General features: G+C 36.0%; 3 protein-coding genes across 9 annotated transcripts; 1 reads left to right on the forward strand and 2 right to left on the reverse strand.

The window, feature by feature from the left end:
* The first annotated feature begins 604 nt into the window (after positions 1-604).
* On the forward strand, positions 605-4800 carry LOC142528064 (uncharacterized). The gene is given in 7 exon segments (XM_075633146.1): positions 605-945; positions 1358-1464; positions 1888-2049; positions 2051-2679; positions 3665-3797; positions 3916-4259; positions 4376-4800. Coding segments are annotated over 7 exon segments (1782 nt in total). The 5' UTR covers positions 605-659; the 3' UTR covers positions 4497-4800.
* A 666-nt stretch (positions 4801-5466) lies between these two features.
* Positions 5467-14788, reverse strand: LOC142528139 (uncharacterized). Of its 7 annotated transcripts, none has more exons than XM_075633368.1 (6): positions 11633-14788; positions 10085-10338; positions 6944-7549; positions 6451-6532; positions 6242-6379; positions 5467-5995 (listed from the first exon to the last, which is right to left on the reverse strand). In XM_075633368.1, exon 1 carries the CDS (start codon positions 14718-14720, stop codon positions 11910-11912), a length of 2811 nt encoding a protein of 936 aa, XP_075489483.1. In that variant the 5' UTR covers positions 14721-14788; the 3' UTR covers positions 5467-5995; positions 6242-6379; positions 6451-6532; positions 6944-7549; positions 10085-10338; positions 11633-11909. The 7 variants fall into 7 exon arrangements, with proteins under 7 accessions (XP_075489483.1, XP_075489527.1, XP_075489451.1 ...); XM_075633412.1 differs by lacking the exon at positions 6944-7549 and adding an exon at positions 10704-10841; XM_075633336.1 differs by lacking the exon at positions 6944-7549 and having other exon boundaries at positions 5467-5812.
* Positions 14789-15613: 825 nt separating this feature from the next.
* On the reverse strand, positions 15614-20474 carry LOC142528476 (putative glycosyltransferase At5g03795). Its single transcript, XM_075633546.1, has 6 exons — positions 20209-20474; positions 19786-20109; positions 18526-18812; positions 16767-16999; positions 16189-16346; positions 15614-16013 (listed from the first exon to the last, which is right to left on the reverse strand). The coding sequence occupies exons 1-6, from the start codon at positions 20380-20382 to the stop codon at positions 15912-15914; spliced, it is 1278 nt and encodes a 425-aa protein (XP_075489661.1). The 5' UTR covers positions 20383-20474; the 3' UTR covers positions 15614-15911.
* Positions 20475-20957: the final 483 nt, after the last annotated feature.

A 20957-nucleotide genomic window follows, 5' to 3' on the forward strand; every position in this document is an offset into this window, starting at 1 on the left:
GCTCCCAGAAACCTAGATACAAGACAACAGAGGTAAATGGGCTGGGCCAGTCTGACTTGTTACTTAAGAAAGACTCATCTACTTGAATATAAAAACTTTACTTTGGAAACTTTGTATTTTATTCTTGAGAATATAAAAAAAAACTTGACCAAAACTATTCACCACTTCCTATTTATAAAAAAATATAGACGTTGATATAAAGGTAATTTGAGAATAATAATAAAAAAACTCACTCAATTTTATTTATCAATCTCTTTATTAACTATATATATATATATACATAGTATTGACATGTCGTTAACTTTTGTATATTAAATATGTAACAAAATATGTCAAAATTATATATATAATAGATGATAATCACTTTATAAATGAATACGAAGTTGATGCAATCGAGTAGGTCTTTTGTGAGACGGTCTCACAAATCTTTATATGTGAGATCGGTCAATTCTATCGATATTCACAATAAAAAATAATACTCTTAGAATGAAAAATAATAATTTTTTTTATAAAAGATTCAAATAAGAGATCAATCCAAATTTTTACGGAAATAATACTTGGAGTGAAACAACTTATAAAATTTATGTATATATTCCTATTCCCGTAAAAAAAACAGTTAATGGCACATTAGGATAATTGATCACCAGAAAAGGAGGTTCATGGCGTTGATGGGAGACGACGGCCGAGGCTACGATCTCGCGCGGAAACTCGAGAGCCACGGCGTGTGGCGTTCGTGGCTTGGCGACGCCGTCTACTCCAACTTCGTTCACTTCCTCTCGTCCCCGGCCTCCTGGGACGCTTTCATGCGACCCAATGACTCCAAGACTAAATCTCAGATCCAGCTGCAGCTACGTGCACGCGCTCTCCTCTACGATAAGGCCTCGGTTTCCCTACTCTTTCAATCTCAGCAGCAGCTCCCCGCCGTCTCAAAGCTTAATCCCAATTGTAAGCATTCTTTTTTATGAGGGTTTACGTTCATGATTTTTTCAACTTGATTTTGGATTTTGTTTTCGTATCGATAATTTGGGTTTCCAAACCAGGCTCAAATTTTCTCCCTCGTTCTTAGTGCAGAACAGTTCTGTTTCTAGCTGTAGTATTTGTACAAAATTGGAGTTTATGGTCTGTAATTTTAGTCTCGAATGTTTGTAAATCTTGATCTAGGTTTATATATCAGTGCCCTTTTTAGCTTGCACTTTCTTTTTCTAGAGGGCCGACTCTGAGGAACATATTTTGCTCAATGAGATTCCATTTTCTCTACTTTCGTCATTTTTGTTCCTTCCGCACCTTATTACTGCAGCAACCGAAGGTTTGTCATTTTTTTACTCAACCTTTGTTCAACATATAAATTTGAGTGTAGATTTGGAGTTGCATGGCGATGATGTGTATTTCACTTTGGAAAATGGTGCTCAAGATGGCGATCAACCCCGCCAAGGCCTAGCTGCATGGAATATGGCACCTTCCAAGGTTTTGCAATTTCTTTTAGTAGCTGTGAATTGTGATGCGTAATATCTTCTGAATTGATTTGAATTAAGATAGAGAATCCCAGTTTAATTATCTAGAGGCTTGATTGTACTTTTGAGTTCTTGTCTAGTAAGACGAGGAAAAGGCAAAGTTTAAAATACTGGTGTCTAATATAGAGAACAAAAGTTAGGATAAGATATTGATGCGAATAAATACCGGTGCTCAAAATCAAAATAGTACCATATTTTGTAAATTTAGCCCATCAGAATTTCTATTTATCTGTTCGATTACTTGATTATCTGATCTATTCTTCTGTCTATGCAGTAATTCAAATCTTTTTCATTTGTCTGTTGCTTGATTGCTTAAGTCTTTCATGTTTTAATTCACTGCTAGATTTATTTTTCTCGTTAACAATGAATTTCGCAGGGGCAATCTAAAGGAAGCCTTAGTGCTGGTACAAGGTATAGTGAATCCGAAGTTGATTCAATATCCCAAAGGTTTAAGTTCGAAGAATTGCCGGAAACATGGTATACTTTGTTTTTTGAGAAATATAAAGCAAGCAAATCATATAGATTACTGTTAGGGGGATAGAGAATCGGATAAGCGGACACCTGAACAGATGGCCACATATCTTAGAGTACTAGAGAATCACAAAAGGAGGAGAACAGCTTTTAATGACACGCCGAGTTTGCGATCAAACTTGGTTGCAGTTGACACTAACACAGCTGATGAAACAGTCTTTTTCCCTGAAACCATGTTTACTTTGAATTGCGTTCCTGATAGTGCGGTTCTGCAAAGAAGTGCACTGGATAACAATCAGAAAGTACAGTTCAACGGGGTTTTGGATAACCTGCCACAGATTATGAGCAAAAGTTCTGTGATCAGCCCTATTATGATTGAAAGGCTTGGTATTAGACCTGAATATCTTAATATGGAGCAAGGAGGACATCAAACTCCTGGAAAAAATGGATCTCAAGCAAGAGAAAAACCTCTTGGTCAAGAAGAAGCATCACAAATGTCGCAGAAGGTAGTAGCACGATTACTAATTAATGTGGGGTTTGAATCTTCTACAGAGGCTCCTTTAGAAGTCTTGACGCAGTTTTTGAGTTGTCATATCAACAAATTGGGGTGTGTTTTGAAGCTCCTTGCTGACAGCTACCGGAAACAGTGTTCAGCCATTGAGTTATTAAAAATGTTCCTTCAGATGTCAGAAAATAGGTGAGAAATGTTTTGTTTACTTTATATGTGAAATTTTTAGACGCGTTATCTGTTACTGGAAATGAACACGATATGTTACGTGTTATCTGCGAGATACATGGGAGTTAGGACAAATATAAATGAGGAAGAGTGGACTTGATCGTACTACAATTTTGAGGTCTATTAATGGCCCGTATTTTTAATAAATCATGTTACCTTCATTTATTTTGCTCAGATATTCTGTTTCTGTTGCATCTTCTAAAGCGTACTCATTTCACCGGAAGGTCTTTATAATAAAATATTATTTTAGCTCTCATTCTTGGATTGCATTGATCATTGTTCAAGCATACGTTGACTCCACTGGGAAAAATTCTTGATATATCCCTGTATGAGGAATATACAATGATAAGATATACCATGTCCGACTATGGAAAAGACTCACTGATGAGCAGGGACTCATGCAGTTTGTCGAGTAGAATTCGAAAGATTACATTAAACATGAGATATGTTTTGCTGTATGCCTGTATAAATCAACTTTATCGCTATACATATGCAATTATGCATTGTATTTTTGCATTTGTATCTGGCTTTTTTTTTTGCATTATATTTTTATCTGTTTCCTATACTTTTCTGAATGATATAACTCTGACTCACCTTGCTGTGAAGAGTAATCCTTTGTTTTAAGTTATGTAAGTTTTGATCCATGAGTTGCTTATAGTTTTTTCACTCTACATATGCAATCATGCATTGTATTTTTGGCATTTGTATCTGGCTTTTTTCTTTTGCATTATATTTATATCTGTTTCCTTTAATATTTTTCTCAATGATGTCACTCTCTCACCTTGCGGTGAAGAGTAATCCAGTGTTTTGAGTTATCTAATGTTTTGATCCATGAGTTGCTTATAGTTTTTTCTTCGTCAATGTAGCTTGTGTTGAGGCTTATTACCATCATCTGAGAACTTCTTTCCTCCACATTTGATTAACTTGTTATGCTTTTGATTTGTAGTAATCTAGGGGCTTTGGCTGAACTTGTGAAGGACAACACTAAGAATGTTGTGCACCAAACTCAGCAACAAGTGCTGGGAATCCATGCACAATTGCCAGCACATCATCAAATTCCCTTTCAACAGACACAGCAGGTATATGCCTTTTACCAGCTTTCTTACTCTTGAATACCTTTATTTACTTGTGGTTTTTGACATGAGAATATTTATAATAAATCTGATGTTGAATTAATTTACTCTGGTTTTTTTACAGATTCTAAGACAAATGAACCCTCAGATGCAGCAGATGAATAATCCCCAGTTTCTGGCTTTTCAGCAACAGCAGCAGTGGGAGAGGATGAGAAGACGACAAGCGGCGCCTCGTCCTGCCATGAATATGAATATGGACAAGGACAGGCCACTGGTGCAAGTGAAGATGGAAGCTCCATCTGATTTTCCACTTGATACAAATGCCCTCACTGCAATAAATTCCAGACATCCCCAGCTGCAACAACAGTTGCGACAGCAACAACTTGCTGCAATATCGTCTCTCCATTCTCAAGCCAACAACCCATTTAGGCCAATGACTTCTCTTCAAATTCCACAAATCCCTTCACCGTAAGAAACTATCTTGAGTTTTGACATGAATTCGATCCTTTTCCATATTTTTTGAGATCATTGTGAAATGTATCTAATCGAGAATCTACATCTCTGAATATTTCTCCTTCATACAGGAATGTGGGAATGCCGAGGGCTCAACCTGTGAAGGTTGAAGGCTTTCAGGAACTGATGGGCGGAGATTCCTCCACGAAGCACGACTCAGAGGAAAATAAGCTAATTTCTCCGCAAAAGTAGCTAACAGAAAACACTGGTCTGAGTTATCTAGCAGTGAGTTAAATAGGTACCCCTGTCACTTACAATATGAAGTCCGCGGTATAACTTTTACTTTCTTGACTATTTGTTATTATTTTTTCGAAATAAATGATTTATGTTTTTTTTACCAAAGGGGGAAAAGACAGGAGAAGTGTCGTATATTCAAATATGTATCCACCAAATTTAATGTACTCGAAAATTTATTTTAGATATTACTGCTCTAAGCCTCTATTTTAGAACTACCATGCGATTCTTATTCTGAATAACGAAATACGATATTCCAAAATCTCGTGCAATTTATATGTTAGGTTATGAATATTTATTTTGATGCTCCGCAGAATTATGAAATTTACATATTGGTCATTTCACTCATTTGGTTCTATTACTCGTGAACCCAGAATGCTTTTATACCATCACTAATTACTTGCACCAACAGTGCCATTCAATTGTAGCAAATTTGAGAGCGGGAATCGCGTCGTGTTGAGTTGACTTGACTCAAACTCGAGCTTGATTAGATTAATTTGAGTTACACAAACTCAAGCTCGACTTGCTAGACGTTCAGTGTTGAATTGAGTTTGAGTTAATGCAAGCTTGATGCGCGATATAGTGGTTTCTAAATGTCCTGCGGTCTTTCCAATATAACAAGCTCGACTTGATCTATTCAAGTTCGGTCAAAATCAAGTATAAATCGAGTTTTAATTGAGTCGGTCACAATTGGTGATACAGAAGCCCAACTCATTTTTAGCGCTCAAAATTTTGATGATATTTTAAAATTTTGCCAATTTATGAATGATAGAAATTTATATTATTCTACTTTTGTTAATAGATTATTATCAAATCTGCCATGAAAATCTATAATAAATAATTGCAAATTTTCAAAAATATTATCATATATAGTGCAGATTTACAAAAGCAGTTATATCTGTCAATGAATTTCTATAATTTTCCTAAATTGAGATAGCAATTTCAGTTTCCTTGAAATTTTTGTAAATTAACACCAATGCAATATACATCGAAACAGATAATTAAACGCCTTACAATTGTTTTGGATACTTTCACGCGCTAAAAAATCTGTAAACAATTTGACTGGAAAACAACTCGTCCAAATATCATAGCATCCAAGGACACAATAGTTTTTACCTACGGATACTGTCGATCTTCCTGCACAAGTGAATCCCAATTCACGTATTATAAGAATACCTGGTAATTCGCACTGACAGGTTATTTTGGATTGCTTCGTATCTTATGTGACGTCGAACGGCGACCTCTTCTATTGCGATGAAAATAAGCTTGACAACCTGTCCGTGCGCATTTTGATAGTCAACAAGCCAATAACATGTGTCCTCCATGTAATGAAGATAAACAACAAAATCAAGAGGATTCTTCATGATGCCCCCCCTCCCTATTCCAAGATGTTGCATCATATCCCTTGTGCTAAGTAGACTTTAGCGTTTTAAACCCGTTGCCAAGGGAAGTAAAACCTGTTGCCAAGGGAAGCAAAACCTGTTGCCACATGCAGCTCGGTTTTTTTTATATTTGACCGTTCTCTTTAACTCGATAAAAAAAGAATCTAGCTCAGCCTTCCTTGATTTTGGGTGGTGCAGCAATATGTTGAATATATAGTTTAACATATTAATCGTTCCTCTCTTTTATAGTAATAAACCAAAGATAATGGTGACAGTAATCCAACATCCACAATAGAAGCGTAAGAAATGAATATAGATTACCAGAATGGAGGTCCCACAACTTCACTTCCTTGATTTTGGGTTGCGTCCCAATTCAGGCGTTCCAATACCCATCATTTTGTAAATTGGTATCGAGCAAAACTTCTTCATATTAATCAAATGTATCGGATAACTCGTATTCTGAAATAACAAAATCAAAATATATAAGACAACCAGAAGAGGAACTAAAAGGAAAGTAACAACTGTTTTACCTTCTTCTATGCAGTTCATTAAAACTTCGATATTATCACCTGACAGGATTCCATGACGGAATTATATGGTTTCCATTTACGCCTGCGAAAACAGAGTTAAAGGACTCAGAAACCAAGGGTACATATAACAAACAACAAATGACAAGATATCAGCTTGAAGCATGAATAACGTACAAAACCAAAAGTGGTCCACCTGGAAAGGGTGAGCTACAAAGCAGTCAAAGATAAAATTGGATATCAAAAGAGAAGGGAACCACAATTTAATTGTAATGAAATGGACTGATGTGTGTATGTCTTGATATAAGCAAGGTCATCTGACCTTTTCCCTAAAATACAACTAAACAGATAATATGAGCATTAAATTATCATGTACATAGTTCATTAAATGAAATTTAGAGCCAAACAATCATTATCCTACACTCGCAATTACTTGTGGAAGGCATTTAAGGAATTTCAGATTCATAAATTGCTTACGAATACAAAATAGTACAACCTAATATCTCCTAAACTTCAGTATTCATCCCATGACATTCCCCCCCTTGCAATTGTGTTTGTTCTCAAACACAAACAAAGGGTATGCAACCTCAGTCTGCACAAGGGGGAACTTGCTGCTGTAGTATTCCAGGGTTAACCTTAGGTGGTGTTGGTTCTTAAATTCATTCCACTGTAACCCTGGACGATCTCGTTCCAACTACAAAAAACAGGTTGGACATCGATCTCAAGGTGAAAGAATGTCAATCCAACCTCGTCTTCCTCAGGGATCCGCTGGTGTCGAGAGAAATGTTCACATCTATTAAGCCAGCCCAAGAGATCCAACTGTCCATCGCCTCATTCTGGGGAATTTAGCTTAGAATATCGAGGCACGTAAGATGGCCTTTTTCTTTGCCTTGCAACCCTTGCAAACACCGGTCGTTTGATTCCTGCCGGTTGTTGTCCTTGTCTCCGTTGTCCCAGCCTTCCGTCCATATTGATGACATGGTTTTGAACAATTCTTCCAATTGATTATTTAATGCTAGCTGCCATTTCTCAGCGACTACCTCGTCCTCTTAATATCTCTTCATAAAGGCTTTGAATTGTTGTTGACTAGCTTGAAAATCCCCTGTAACGACTGTCTCTGATATCAATTTGTTATGGTCCTTGAGTTATTAATCATGTGACGGGGCAGTTAATAGATTTTTGGTGGAAATGGAGGCTCGTTTTAGAGAGAATGTTAGATCTCGTAAAAAAGAGTTTCTGAATAATTTTCTTATTATTATTTTATCGATTAAACTCTCAAATATATAATAGAGTTTACATAAAATATAATTATATCCTAACCAAAATTAAAAGATCAACATATCTTAACTCACAATCCTAACTACGGGAATTATTCATTTATTCAAACTTAAATAGAATAAAAGATAATGATTAAATAAAAGATCAATCAACTCATTGTCCTATTTGATTTGAATTTCCTTGGAGTAAATGTTTTTCAAGTTATCTTCATAGATTTGGACAGAGTTTGTCTGCAAACAAAACTGAAGCGCATTGTTTGCCCATGGTCGAGGCGTTCTCCCATAAAGCATGTGTGTGTGACCGCCCCTCCCAAATGGACCGAAAATTTTATTCCCTGTGTGTTAGAATGGCACGTGGAAGGGGTCGAAGTTCCCCTGTGATAGTGGTGGTAGAATGGTATTACTAGTAGCATCCCCCTTGAACTTCATCAAGGACGAGTCATAAAAGACTGGGTAGATCTTTGAAGAATAAGGAAGTTGGAGCTCGCATGCAACTTGCTAGACATGGTTGATGATCATAAATGGCCATATCTATCGAGGAGGAAACTTCTTGCAAGTGTGGGAGGCCATAGTCATTTGGCTATATAAGCATGCAATTTCAAAAGTGCCATTATCACACATTTCAAATCGGACTTTTTCATGTGAAGAATTGTAGTTGGGTCGTCATGGAATTCTAGGCATGAAATAAACATTTCCATTGGTTGTTCAACACAGTTTCACTATCTCGCAGCTCATGGTCCACTAACTCAATGTGCGAAAGACCTGGACAATAAGATAAGGGCCAAGGCATACGCGTCTGTGAACAATTTCAAAAGGTGTTGTTCTAAGGGTGGGGTGAAATTGAAGCTCGTATAATAACATGAACCATCCTTGACAACCATTCCGTCAATTTATAAGATCATAAAAACATTTCCACAAAGCAGCTAACTGCTTCAGTTTGGCTGTCACATTGCAGGTGGTAGGTAAAACGAAAACAGAGATGGAGACCGCTCAAATGAAAGAGTACCTTCCAAAAGGAATTAGTAAAAGTAACATCACGATCATGGAGCTTATAACCGTGGTCGAAGAAGAACTGTGCAAGGAGAACCCTCGTGTATGGATGAGAAGGGACACAAAATGTGCGTACTAGGAGAATCCGTCCACTACTATGAGGAGAAATTTTTGTCATGGTCAAAAGAAACCTTCAACAAAATCCATATACATGTGTTCCAGATGTGATAGGGAATGAGCAGCAGTTGAAGCAACCCAACCAGTTTCAAATGATCCACCTTGTTGCATTTGCACACAAGAAAACTATTGATAAAATCCTGTGATGTGTATCTTTGATATGATATCACACTGATTTAGGTTCGGGAATTATCTCCCACCACATTTACCCCCAATAAAATGTTACCTACATGAAGAGGTGACAATTGTAATCAAAACCAAGATACTGTAATCAGATACTAGTGGTCATCTGGGAATTGTGTTGTGGATGTAAGTCCTCAATGGTTGAACCACATAAATCTTGTATTGTGTTGTGTTTTATCTTCGTAATATTTCTTCAACTTTAAGATTGCATTTAGATTGATGGATTTGAATCTCAAGATTCCAAATCATAATAACAATCCATTTCACTTGTTTGGGTGCTCTTGAAATTCATCTCTCGGAATTTTTGCTTGTTTATTAACTAATGCAATAGATCTCAAATTACAAATTTCCACAAATGGAGTTATTTGAAATCCTTCCCACAAATCTTTTATAAAATTCAAATCCTTCGATCCAAATACAAACTATAACTCTATAAAATGAAAATGAGATGACAATTTTTGGTTTTACCATGTGGGATGGAAAATATTTTATTGGAATGAAACTGCTACGGGCTTGGGCTTATGAGTGTAGTGGGCTTGGGTTTATGGGTAATAGTGGGGTTAGTTATTTTATGTGCGTCAATAATAAAATGGGGTGGGATTGGTTATTTTAGTATGTCTTTGATTGTTATGACAGTTTCTGATAGGGCAAATGTTCTGTTATGAATATTTTCGGCTCTAAGGGGCCATTCATTTGAGGATTGGTCATTTTCTTAATAAATCATATTGTTATTTGCTGAATATAATTACCTTGAGTACTATTTCCTTGAATCTCTTTTATTACTGGCTTTGTTGGTGTTTTGTGGATTGAGACCTAACAGAAACTAAACAAGACCAAAATACCTTATAATACACAAGTATTGGCAAAAAAGAATTGTGTTCTTAGTTTGCCATTAAAATAAACAAGCTCGTCATGTTCAAGACTCATCAGATCAACCTGCAGGAAATATGTGCATCAAAGATACTAAGATGACATAGCAATAATATACACTACTATTTGGTTGTAATTACCTTGTGAAACTCCCTTAGAGTATTATCGAGCATACTGGCAGGATCAAAACCTTGCAACCAAAACATCTAACGGCATTCCTTGCTGATATATCAAAGCATTCCTTGCTGATATATCAATTGTAATGTCTTTCCTTGCAAGTTAATACGAGTCAGCTTTCTGTAGCCCTTTATCTCGTATGCATTTGTGGATTTCTACATGATGGCATTATCAATTGCACATTGAAGTAGTGCATATATGTTCTAGCGATCCACATCTGTGTAGAACATTAAATTAATCTACCAATAAATTGATACAATGTTAACTGAATATGACATGAAGAATGAATTTTATGCATCTCAGATAATACTACCATTGAACAAATTTAAATTTGTCCTTATGATGCATCTCAATTCTCAGACAATACTATTGTTGAACAAATATTAGGTTGTTCTAATCTTTGTTCATGATATTCTCGATGTGCAACTGTTGAAACCAGGTGCACTGTCAGACTACAGCAATAACTGGTGCTTGCAAATTGATAGTACTACATGACAGCCTCAGAGCTAAATAAAATATAAGATATGCCAAACAAAAGGACATAAGAGAAGATATCACCAGTCAGCTAAGCTGATGCATCACCTCAGAGATAATGAGCAACAGAGAAAACTTTTAAGTTCATTCTTTTCCATGGGACCATTTTATGACCCAGAAGGAGTTTCAACGATCTTTCCACATACTCTAACAAAACAGTTTGTAACTGCACCTGGGCTGGAAATTCTACAGAGAAAACATTAATCAAACATCCAATCTCAAGATCCAATGATCAAGGGATTGCCTATCTGGCTCGTCTGCAAGGTAGACTCACTTGACCAAATAAGGTAATCAAGAACCAACAAGGAAGAAAGGCCTTGCTTACTATTGATCTCAAAGTCACAGTTCAATAATTCAGGATGATTTCTTTAGGCACAAAATAAGGAAAGACAACGAAGGAAAGTAATAAATTTCCAATGAGTGGATGCCATCTTTCCTTGATCTAGACTTTCACAACTGGAAAAAATTCCTATTGATCTATAAAAAAAGGTGCATAAGTTACACATTTTCTAACTGCTAGCCTCACCCACCAAATTACTTTCACTAGGAAACTATGAAGTTCACCATTTTCAGCCACCCTTTCTCCTTTACTGTGCGAAACAGATTTAGAAAGCAACTTCAACCTCCCAATTGGTTGGTTAGTCATGCTACCATTATCATCAACAAATGCGTGAATCAGTCAACATATTCAAATTCAAAATATATGGATGCTGTGTAACTGAGAAGATAACTAAACAAAAACATTCCATGCAAATGTAAGAGTAAACTGTTTGTATTCACCACTCAAGAAAATGGTTGAACTACTAAAGATAAAAACAAAAGAAAGATAAGCAATTTCAACTAGATAGTGACAGGAATACCAAAAAAACTATATATTATGGTAAATAGTACATGCACAAATGAGAAAAATAACAAGCAGAAAAAAAGAATATTTTGACAAGTAATCAGAACAATTTAAAATATATAATATGAGTTACCTCAAATGTTCCAAATGACACAGGCTACAGTCTATTGTGATTGCTTGTCCTAGAAACATGCAAGGAGCAGGAGTGAGATCACTGACACAACCACCAAATCCGACCGCAAAGGCTAAAGAGTATTGATCTGATACACGCATCACATAAAAACCAGCACGGAAAGATCTGGTTGGAGGTGAGTCTATGCTTTGCCTTGAATAATATAGACAAGTTGATCCGCGAAAAATTTTCTCACCAATCATAGACCAATATACCAAGAGACGAATAAAATACTGTCTTACGGTCCATCTCTTTGAACCATTAGCCCGTCCATTATCATTGTAGAAGTCTGAGGATTAAGCTGGCAGCCACTTTTTTCCATGACGGTAAACAACTCAAAGCTTCCGTCCAGAAACCCTCTTTTTTGCATGCCATCAATTAAAACCTTCCAAGCCACTTCATCACAATTGTAACCACAGTGAAGCAACCTGGAGAAGATTGATTTAGCTTTCTCATTATTTCCCTTTTCATATAAACCACAAATAAGTAACTTATAGGGCTCTAAATGAGGCAAAAATTCATGCTTGTGCATGGTCTCAACTACATCTACAGCTTCCTCATACAGTTTCAATTTGCAGCAACAGCTTAGTAGTGTGTTGTATATGACTTCATTTGGAGAGATTTCACATTGTTTCATATGAGCAACCAACCTCCAGGCTTCAGTGATGCGCCCTTCTCTGCAAAGTCCAGTGATGAGTGCATCGTAAGTGGTTATATTCGGCATGCATCCACGCTCATTCATCTCCTTAAAGAGTTTGAGAGCTGTATCATATTCCATAATTTTCCATACATCAACAATATTAATAGAGCCACTATCCATTTTCAGATGAAGCCTTGTTCCACTGTCATTTTCATTGATTTGTTTTGCAATTGAGAGATGTTTTATTAAAACAGAATATGTATAATTAGATGGTTCATACCCAGCAGTAACCATAGATACAAAGGTATCAAAAGCAAGATTTACGGATCCTGAACGTCCATATCCATCAATTAACACTGTGTAAGCCATCAAATCAGGTAGGACACCTTCTTTTTTCATTTCAACCATTACATCTTCTGCTTCTTTCAATTTTCCTTGGTTGCAATAAGCAAGAAGGAATGAAGTGTATATACAGACATCAGGTTTATGCCCCAGAGCAATCATTTGATTTAAAACCTTATATGCTTGTTCAAACGCCAACTCTTTTAGCATTTGATCCATGAGAACAGTGTAAGTAACAATTGAGGGCTTCATGCCTGCATCCAACATTCTTTCCATAAATTGTGCAGCTTCAGGCAGTCTTTTCACTTTGCACAACCCGTTGATCAGCGCATTGTAAGAAGCCAAGTTTGGAAGGCAACCCTCAGCGAGCATTTTTTCAAATAAAGTCAAGGCAAAATCAACATTTTCCACATTGCAGTAACCATCGATCAAAGCAGTATATATAACTTCATTAGCCTTTATTCCTTTCACTTTGAGAGAATCAAATATTTCATAAGCCTTATCAACCCTTCCTTTCTCACATAAAGCATCAATAAGAGTACCAAAAGTAATCTGATCAGCGACAACATTTTTCTCTTCCATTATCCTAAGCAGGTGAAAAGCGCAATCTAGATCACCATCCTTACATTGTCCATAAACTAAAAGGTTAAAAGTGACTATATCTGGAGACATATTCTGCTCTTGCATCTTAGTGAGAAGTGCCATTGCCTTGTGCACGTTTCTTATCTCACAGAATCCAGATATTAACTCATTATATGTCCGTACATTTGGACTACAATTTCTTGCCTTCATCATGTCAAATATCTCAAGAGCAGCATCAACCATCCCCTTCTTACAGTACCCATTGATCAATGCATTATAAGTCACTACGCTTGGAGCCAAATTCCTATCTAACATAGCATTCAATATTCCCTGTGCTTCATCCAGCTTACCATCTTTACAAGTACCATCAATAATAACTGTATAAGTGTGAACATTGGGCTCACAACCCTTTTCCTTCATCTCCTGGAACAAGTTCAAAGCCTCCAACCTCCTATCCAAACCACACAAAGCATTGATAAGAATTGTGTAGGTTCGGACATTCGGCTTACAATTATCAACCCCCATTTCCATGAATAGCCCCTTTGCCTCATCCACCCTTCCTGCTTCACACAATCCATGCATCAAGTTATTGTAAGAAACTTCATTCCTCCGACAACCCTTTTGTGGCATTGTCATGAAAATCGTTCTTCCAGCATCAACATCCTTTCTCCTACAATGTCCTAAAATAAATGACGTGTACGTATGAGTATCGGGTCTCAGCCCAGCCTGCAAAATCTTATTCAGATACAACTCAGCTTCACTAACATCACCCAATTTACAAAATGCATTAATCAATGTATTAAAAGTATAAATATTTGGAGACATCTTATCATCCAACATCTCCCCATAAACACATTTAATGTCATCAATCATAAGACACCTCGTCAGCATCATCAAGAGTGTGTTATAGCACCTCACACTAAGTTTAAATCTAAAATCATCATGGCAACTATTCATCTCCCGCAAAACACACAATGCCAGACGCGCTTCCTCGGCAGTCTCACAGGACTTAATCATCAGCATCCTCGTTTTCTCCGCGACCCCGAAATTCCTACTCCGGATCAAAATGCGTAACAGAGATGAATACGTCTGCACATTTGGCTTAAAAGTGGGGGCACCGGAGAGAATATTGAAGAATGCGAGGGCAGTATGGGGATTGAGATGAGGATGCTGAGAGAGGAATGAGGAGAAAAGTGAAGGGGATATCACCGGGATTAATCTCTTGAGAGAAGGATGCTTTTGCCAATTGGGTTGGGAGAGTAGAGAAAACAATTGAAAGGAGATTTCACCGACAGTTGATTCTGATTGGGAAACGGGTTCGGCTGCGGGTGCGATAGAGAATGATAGGGGTTTGAAGAATGAAGAGATGACAAAAAAGGAAGATTGACCTGAGGAGAGTAGCGGCTGCGGTGTAATAATGGCGGATATCGATCGTTTCATCTCGAGGGGGAATACGGAGGCGGCGGAGCGGAGGACGCCATTCATGAATGGATTTGGGAGTTAGAGCTCAGAATCAGATTCATGAAGGACGAGGGAGACTCCTTCGAAAATGGAAAATTCACATAAAGATAAAATAATACAATGACAACTTAAAGGAAAAAAATATATATATATTTTCTCAATAAAAAAATTTATTTATTTCAAAATTACATATTAAAAGAATTAAATATATAAAAATAACATTCTATCTAGATTATATTATTACTAATAAAACTAAAGTCAATAAATAAATCATATATGACTAAAAAGCATTATAATAAATTAATAAAAAAAATAAACATATTAAAATAAATATATGTCATCCGAGTACATAGATATTATTTCCAAACAACTGAATAAACTCAATAACCATTTTAGTTTTTGAAATACGCCCATCACCAATGTTTGAAGATAATGAAAAGACAAGGACTGCATGTGTATAACATCCCGATATTTAGTTAAAGACCAATTGAATTAATTAAGATTATATTTATTTAATTTGTCCTAGTTCTCAAGATATAAATCAAATAAAAATTTAAGAATAATTATTGAGATTGTTAAAATAATTATTATCTCCAATAAAAATTTGAAATGTATCGCAGACGCCAAAATTAACCTGAATACTGTTACAGCAGCTGCATTACGTGTGCTTTATTAGACTTAGGTCTAAATGGCAATGCAATGCAATCTTGAACGGAACGAATGTGGACATATACTTAAGATGAAATAACATCTACGCCTCAATGATTTCTACTTAGCTATTCAAATTTGAACATTGAATTACTTCCATTAACTTTCGTTATAATATCAGCTTGTATCGATACCGTGAGAGGAGAATAAAAGTAACTCTTAGGTCGTTCAACGGGTTTTTTTTTTAACTTGAGTTAACTGTTTTCGTAAATTAAGAATTACTGTGGCGGACGGCTCTGCCAAAAAAATTTATCAGGTACAGATTTTGAAACTCTAAAATTGTCTGATCCAAAATCCTTTTGATGCCTACAAGTGCTCGACAATTACAGAACGAATCAGTAGAGAAGTACCAGAGCTTCTATATTCTATCTAAAGCTACAATTCAAAAAAGAGAAACAAGAATGAATGAACCATCTGCGACTATCTCGTGATAATTTACAAGCATTCATATTGACAACCGATGCTATCTGACCATTGTCGTGCTCACCTCATTAGTTGGTTTAAGAGTTAATATTTGATCACATGGTGTCGTAACCAGAGCTCATACATGAGCATATGGAATGCATCGTGTTTCACGGGAGGCGAGTTCCATTGGAAGTGCTTCTGGACCTGATGATAGAGTATATCAAAAGCATAAAACAGCCATGTAATTAAAGTCCTGCTTAAGTCGATAAACTTACATAAAAGAAGAAACAGAATCCTGTCACTCGAGAAAAAAGAAAGTATCACACAATAAATAATTTACATATCAGTTGAAGATTCTGCAGCAAGGATAGATTCATACCTTGACCAAATTGTTGTGCAGTGTGACAAATTCTGCTTGTGTTATATTCTTAAGAATCTGTTTAAGCTGATAAACATCTCTCTCCTTTAGTACCACCGCAAATTTTCTCCAATTCAGAATATCATTGAAAGGCAAGTCATAGAAATCAGAAAGTATCACTGTGACAACCATTAAGAAACGATTAGAAAGCAATGATACCTTAATCATGGAAATTTTTGAAAATTAACAGTTGTGTACATTTCATAACAAGAGGAGTATCCAAATTATTTTTTTAACTACATTCATATGTTTCAATGTGTGACCATAGAGAACAAGGATCTGTTCTCATTGATGATTAAACCTCCCATAAATGAATGGAAATTATCCAGTGAACAGTAACCAATAATGGTTTTTTGTCAGTTTGCTGTAAAGAGTAACCAAAACTAGTTGTTAGTTGTTTTCTCGCTTCCGTTTTTCTCAGATGCATTAAAGACAACACATGAGATATGACAAAGTAATTTATCATTTCCCGCAAATAGTGGAGGGCTGTGAAGAGTGAGAAGGCACGTTTCAGGAGTTAAAAAGGATAGAGTTCTCACCAGGTATGCATCCATAATGTATAGAATCTGTTATGCGGGCACTATTCACCTGAGAGCCACCAGGACATATGCAGAACTTATTTCTGTAAAATCTCTTTTGATACTCAAGATGTCCGGTCGCCCTGTTAATTCTATTGTTTGAAATATCAAGTTCTGTATCATTTTCCCATACACGCGCCAAGATGACCCTGATTTTAGAATTTCTATGCCCGGCCCAGAAACCGAGAATTGTCCTGAAAATAAAAACTTTAAGCTACACGAAAATAATTAGAAAGAAGTTTGGGCTTTAAGAGAAAAATACTGACGGGCATCCAAAAAGAAGAGTAAATTTCAAATCGCTAAGATTTCTAATAACCAAGAAGATGATCAAATAGAAGAGAGAGCCATAAGAAATTTGAAACTGTGACGTACTCATAAAGGGAAATATTAAAGTTATCAATATCAGACATCTATTTCACGAATCGACAGAAACAAGAAATCAGAGTTAATGGAGGGAAAAAATCAAATGTTAAAGGAACAAAACACACTACAGTAATCATTCAGTGGTGGAAAAAAAGCTGAGAAGCAAACCGGTTAAAGAGTTCACAGAAATTTTATACAAGAAGTTCATAGCTATTAACTAGTTCAAAGTGCATAGTCCCAATGCATAAGGTGAATTGCACGCCTTAGCAAAAAGAGACGCATTAAGAAATAAAGTTAAAAAATTAGACGTAAGAAAAAAAATTCACACGATTCACAATATGTACTTTATAAACAAGCAAATGATAATACAAAGAAACTCAGTTCTGGATTTAGTTCTTACAAAAAAAAATACAGAAACAAAGGCTTCTGAGAGGTAAGCTATAGCAGGTCTCAAGCCTCTGTGTCATCAATCAACTCAAGAACCAGCTTTATTAACTTTGCATATAGATCGATCTCCATGAGTTATTTAACTAACAAACATTTTTAGGGAATTCAAACTTCATTCGCACAATAAAGATTCAAGCCAGCAGACCAGCTTTACAAATGTAAAATGTCCATGCTGTGTACTTATTGTGTGCAGTGTTTTTCCCTCTTAATCTTAAAACAAACCACATTGCATGTCCGACACATAACATAACCGAGTCATGCCCATGACGTGTCCTTGACATCTTAGACAAGGCATGAGTCAATTTTTTGGAATGTCTGAGCATCATTAGATATGTATATATTCTATGATATTTTTCCGCATTTTTTTATATTATAAGAATAGTCTCCATATTACTGTGATAGTTATTCAATGTAAGCATTATTTATAATATTCAATAACAATATACATACATAAACAAAAAAATTTCCACAAAGCAAAATATTTGCTCTCATATCATAAGTGTGTTGCGGAAGATTCTATCTTAATCATATAATGACATTATCACCAAATTATGCCTAAGGAGAGGAGATACTTCATAAGACGAAGAAGACATCTAGAGCAAAGGACCAAACTTAGGTGCCTATTCTGACTTCAGGAATTTAAATTCAATATAATCAAAACCTAAAGAGTCTCATGGCATGAAAAATTCTCCTTCATGGATGGGAAAGGGGGTTATGAATAGTTGATCATCCCAATCTTCAGTTGTTTAAAAATTACAGACGATATAGATACCTCATAGGTGCATTCTCGAGCTACGGGTAGTAACCCAAAAAGGTCAAGTAACAGACCACTTTAGGTACACTAATATGATAGATAAATAAAATATATGGCAGAGGGCAAACACTCATGAGGTTAAATGTCATGAAATACCTATTTTCCACATCATTTCCTCCAGCTGGAAGAGCAAATGGTTGAAGAACTTGAGGGAGAGCAACATCTTTATGTGGTATGAAGCCAACATCATAACTTGGAGAGCAAACAACACGAATCGAATTTTTTATCAGATTTGGAAGTCCTTCAGTGGCCCTCACACCAACATCATGGCAAGTAACAAAGAAGTGATCTGCACCCAGTGTTCTGTTCCAATATGGATACTTGGATATTAAGCTGTCCACGTACTTCTGGACGATTGTGGTCATATTGTCATAGGATATTCCCTGCATGTTAATTAAAGATACATTGCATAATGGTTCAGAGGCACAAATGTTCGGCAGCAGATGTAACAGGAATAACTCCCTCCCAGCACAAAATCAAAATCTCTTATATTTTAATCAAAACAGGTAAAAGCTCGCTAGAAAACAGACCAATGACCCAAAAATATAATTAACACTATATAATGGACTTGCGAGCATTTGACCAGCAACCTTTTTGAAAATGGATAGAAAATCATTTTTAAAACATGAGTGCCTCATTTTATGAGCATGCAGTGACAGCTATGGCTGGATCCGACCACAGATCCTTTGGAACTGTGAACCAAAACCTAAATTATCTCTGAAAACCGGAATTAAAACCATTTCCACCGTTCGGTCCTATAAATATAGGAAAGAGGACCCTGACACGTAATAAGTCTCAAGCTCAACTCTTAATTTTAAAATCCTGGAGCATATTCGACAACTTAATTTATGTAATTCAACTACCTGATTCACATAAACTAAATTTTGCCCCTATTTTTATTTTTTTAAATAAAAATTTAAATATCGATACCATTTTGTAATATAATTGCTAAAAATAATTAACTTTGGTTAGATTGAGTACTCATAAATCACGCCATTTTTCGCCTGACCATGATCATACCGAAACAGGAACTGTAACCAAGTGGTTCGGTTCGGTTCCAGAATCCAAACCAATAAGTTTTCTAACAGTGGCCAGGCTAGTTATGGCAAGTGGAAACAATACACATGGTAATTGGGGGCAGTAGCAAGAGAGATGACTGAGGATGCCATGTTATGGATGCATCAGTCTCTAAGCACTGCCTTGAAAACATTCCACCACCAACCAAGGGGAAAGTAATGCGTGGCTGATAGGACAGGGCAGTGCCCCCTCACCGGCAGAACTCAGTGTCGCTTCCATCATTCAGTAGTGATTCAATAATCAAGCATAAAACAGAAAAACATAGAGGCGTCAGTGTACCTTGCCTCGCATCTTATGACAAGAGATCGGAATGAAGAACAAATCTGCAAGATTCGGATCATCCGTCACGTAATTGCTCTCTCTAAGATTCTGGAAAAAATACCCCTCGCTCGCGTACTTCCCTGTCAGCTTCCTCGGGGTCTGGTAATACGTATTCGGATCCCCATCCGAATATATGTAAACATTAAATCTTGTCTTCATTTCCTCATAGTTCAACCTAAACACCTTCGGACTGTGGAAAACGTCGCCATATTCATCATCACTCGCATCCATATCTTTAACCGCAGATCCGTCCGCAGGAACCAAATCTTCATCGTTTTTCACCTTGAAATTTAAAAAAAAATTGGAAAATCGGTGAAATCATATCATATTGTGAAAAAATAGTGAAGGATTATAATTAGTTAATTAATTAAATGGTAGTACCTGAGATTGAGAGGTGAGAGGGGAATCGGGGGATTGTAGAGACGGCGAGTTGAGGGATTTAATGGAAATGTAAGTGAAGGACACTAGTGTTACGATACTGAGAGTGAGTAGGGAGCCTCGGAGAGTGAATACGGAGGCGGAAGACGACATCTGCTGGGGTTTCACCGCCGACATTCTCGGGCGGAGCTGCTGCCGGAGTGATTCTGAGTCTTAATTTATCAGCAATATCTAACGTCACACGAATTATCGTACGGTACTTTACTACTTTACCTCCTTTTTTTCCAAATTTATAACCTTAATTTAGGTGTGTATTGTTTTTAGATTTGCATGAATTTAAACAATATAAAGATATTCAATCTAAATTTTTATATATTTTATAAAAAATTTAATAGCATTCAATGTAAATTTTTGTAATGTAAATTTTTGTAAAATTTTAAAAAATCATGTGGTATTCAAACTTGATTTTTTAAAAATTTACAAAAGTTTATAAGTATTCAAAATGTCAATAGACTTTTATTGACTCCATGTATTTATACTAAGTATAAGAATTAAAGTCTAAGGTACCACAATAAAATGTTATGTATTCGATTCAACCTAAAGATTTGAATGTACATTTAATTGAAAAAACTCTCAAATTCACATACTCAATACAAATACTAATTTTCATTCTTTTATCGTCCATATATTTTTCATTTTATTTGTTTTAAAATATATATATTTATTTATTGCTAACAATAGTTTAAAATCAA

This window comes from Primulina tabacum, chromosome 1, assembly GCF_025594145.1.
Source record: "Primulina tabacum isolate GXHZ01 chromosome 1, ASM2559414v2, whole genome shotgun sequence".
Classification (NCBI taxonomy): Eukaryota; Viridiplantae; Streptophyta; class Magnoliopsida; order Lamiales; family Gesneriaceae; genus Primulina; species Primulina tabacum.

Excerpts from the sequence above, each read along its gene's own strand:
- LOC142528139 (XM_075633455.1), bottom strand. The coding sequence starts at position 14,720 with ATGAATGGCGTCCTCCGCTCCGCCGCCTCCGTATTCCCCCTCGAGATG.
- LOC142528476 (XM_075633546.1), bottom strand. The coding sequence starts at position 20,382 with ATGTCGGCGGTGAAACCCCAGCAGATGTCGTCTTCCGCCTCCGTATTC. Across the intron at positions 20,110-20,208 it reads CTCTCACCTCTCAATCTCAG|GTGAAAAACGATGAAGATTT; the intron begins GTACTACCATTT and ends TTAAATTTCAAG. Across the intron at positions 16,347-16,766 it reads ACATTATGGATGCATACCTG|TGATACTTTCTGATTTCTAT; the intron begins GTGAGAACTCTA and ends TGGTTGTCACAG.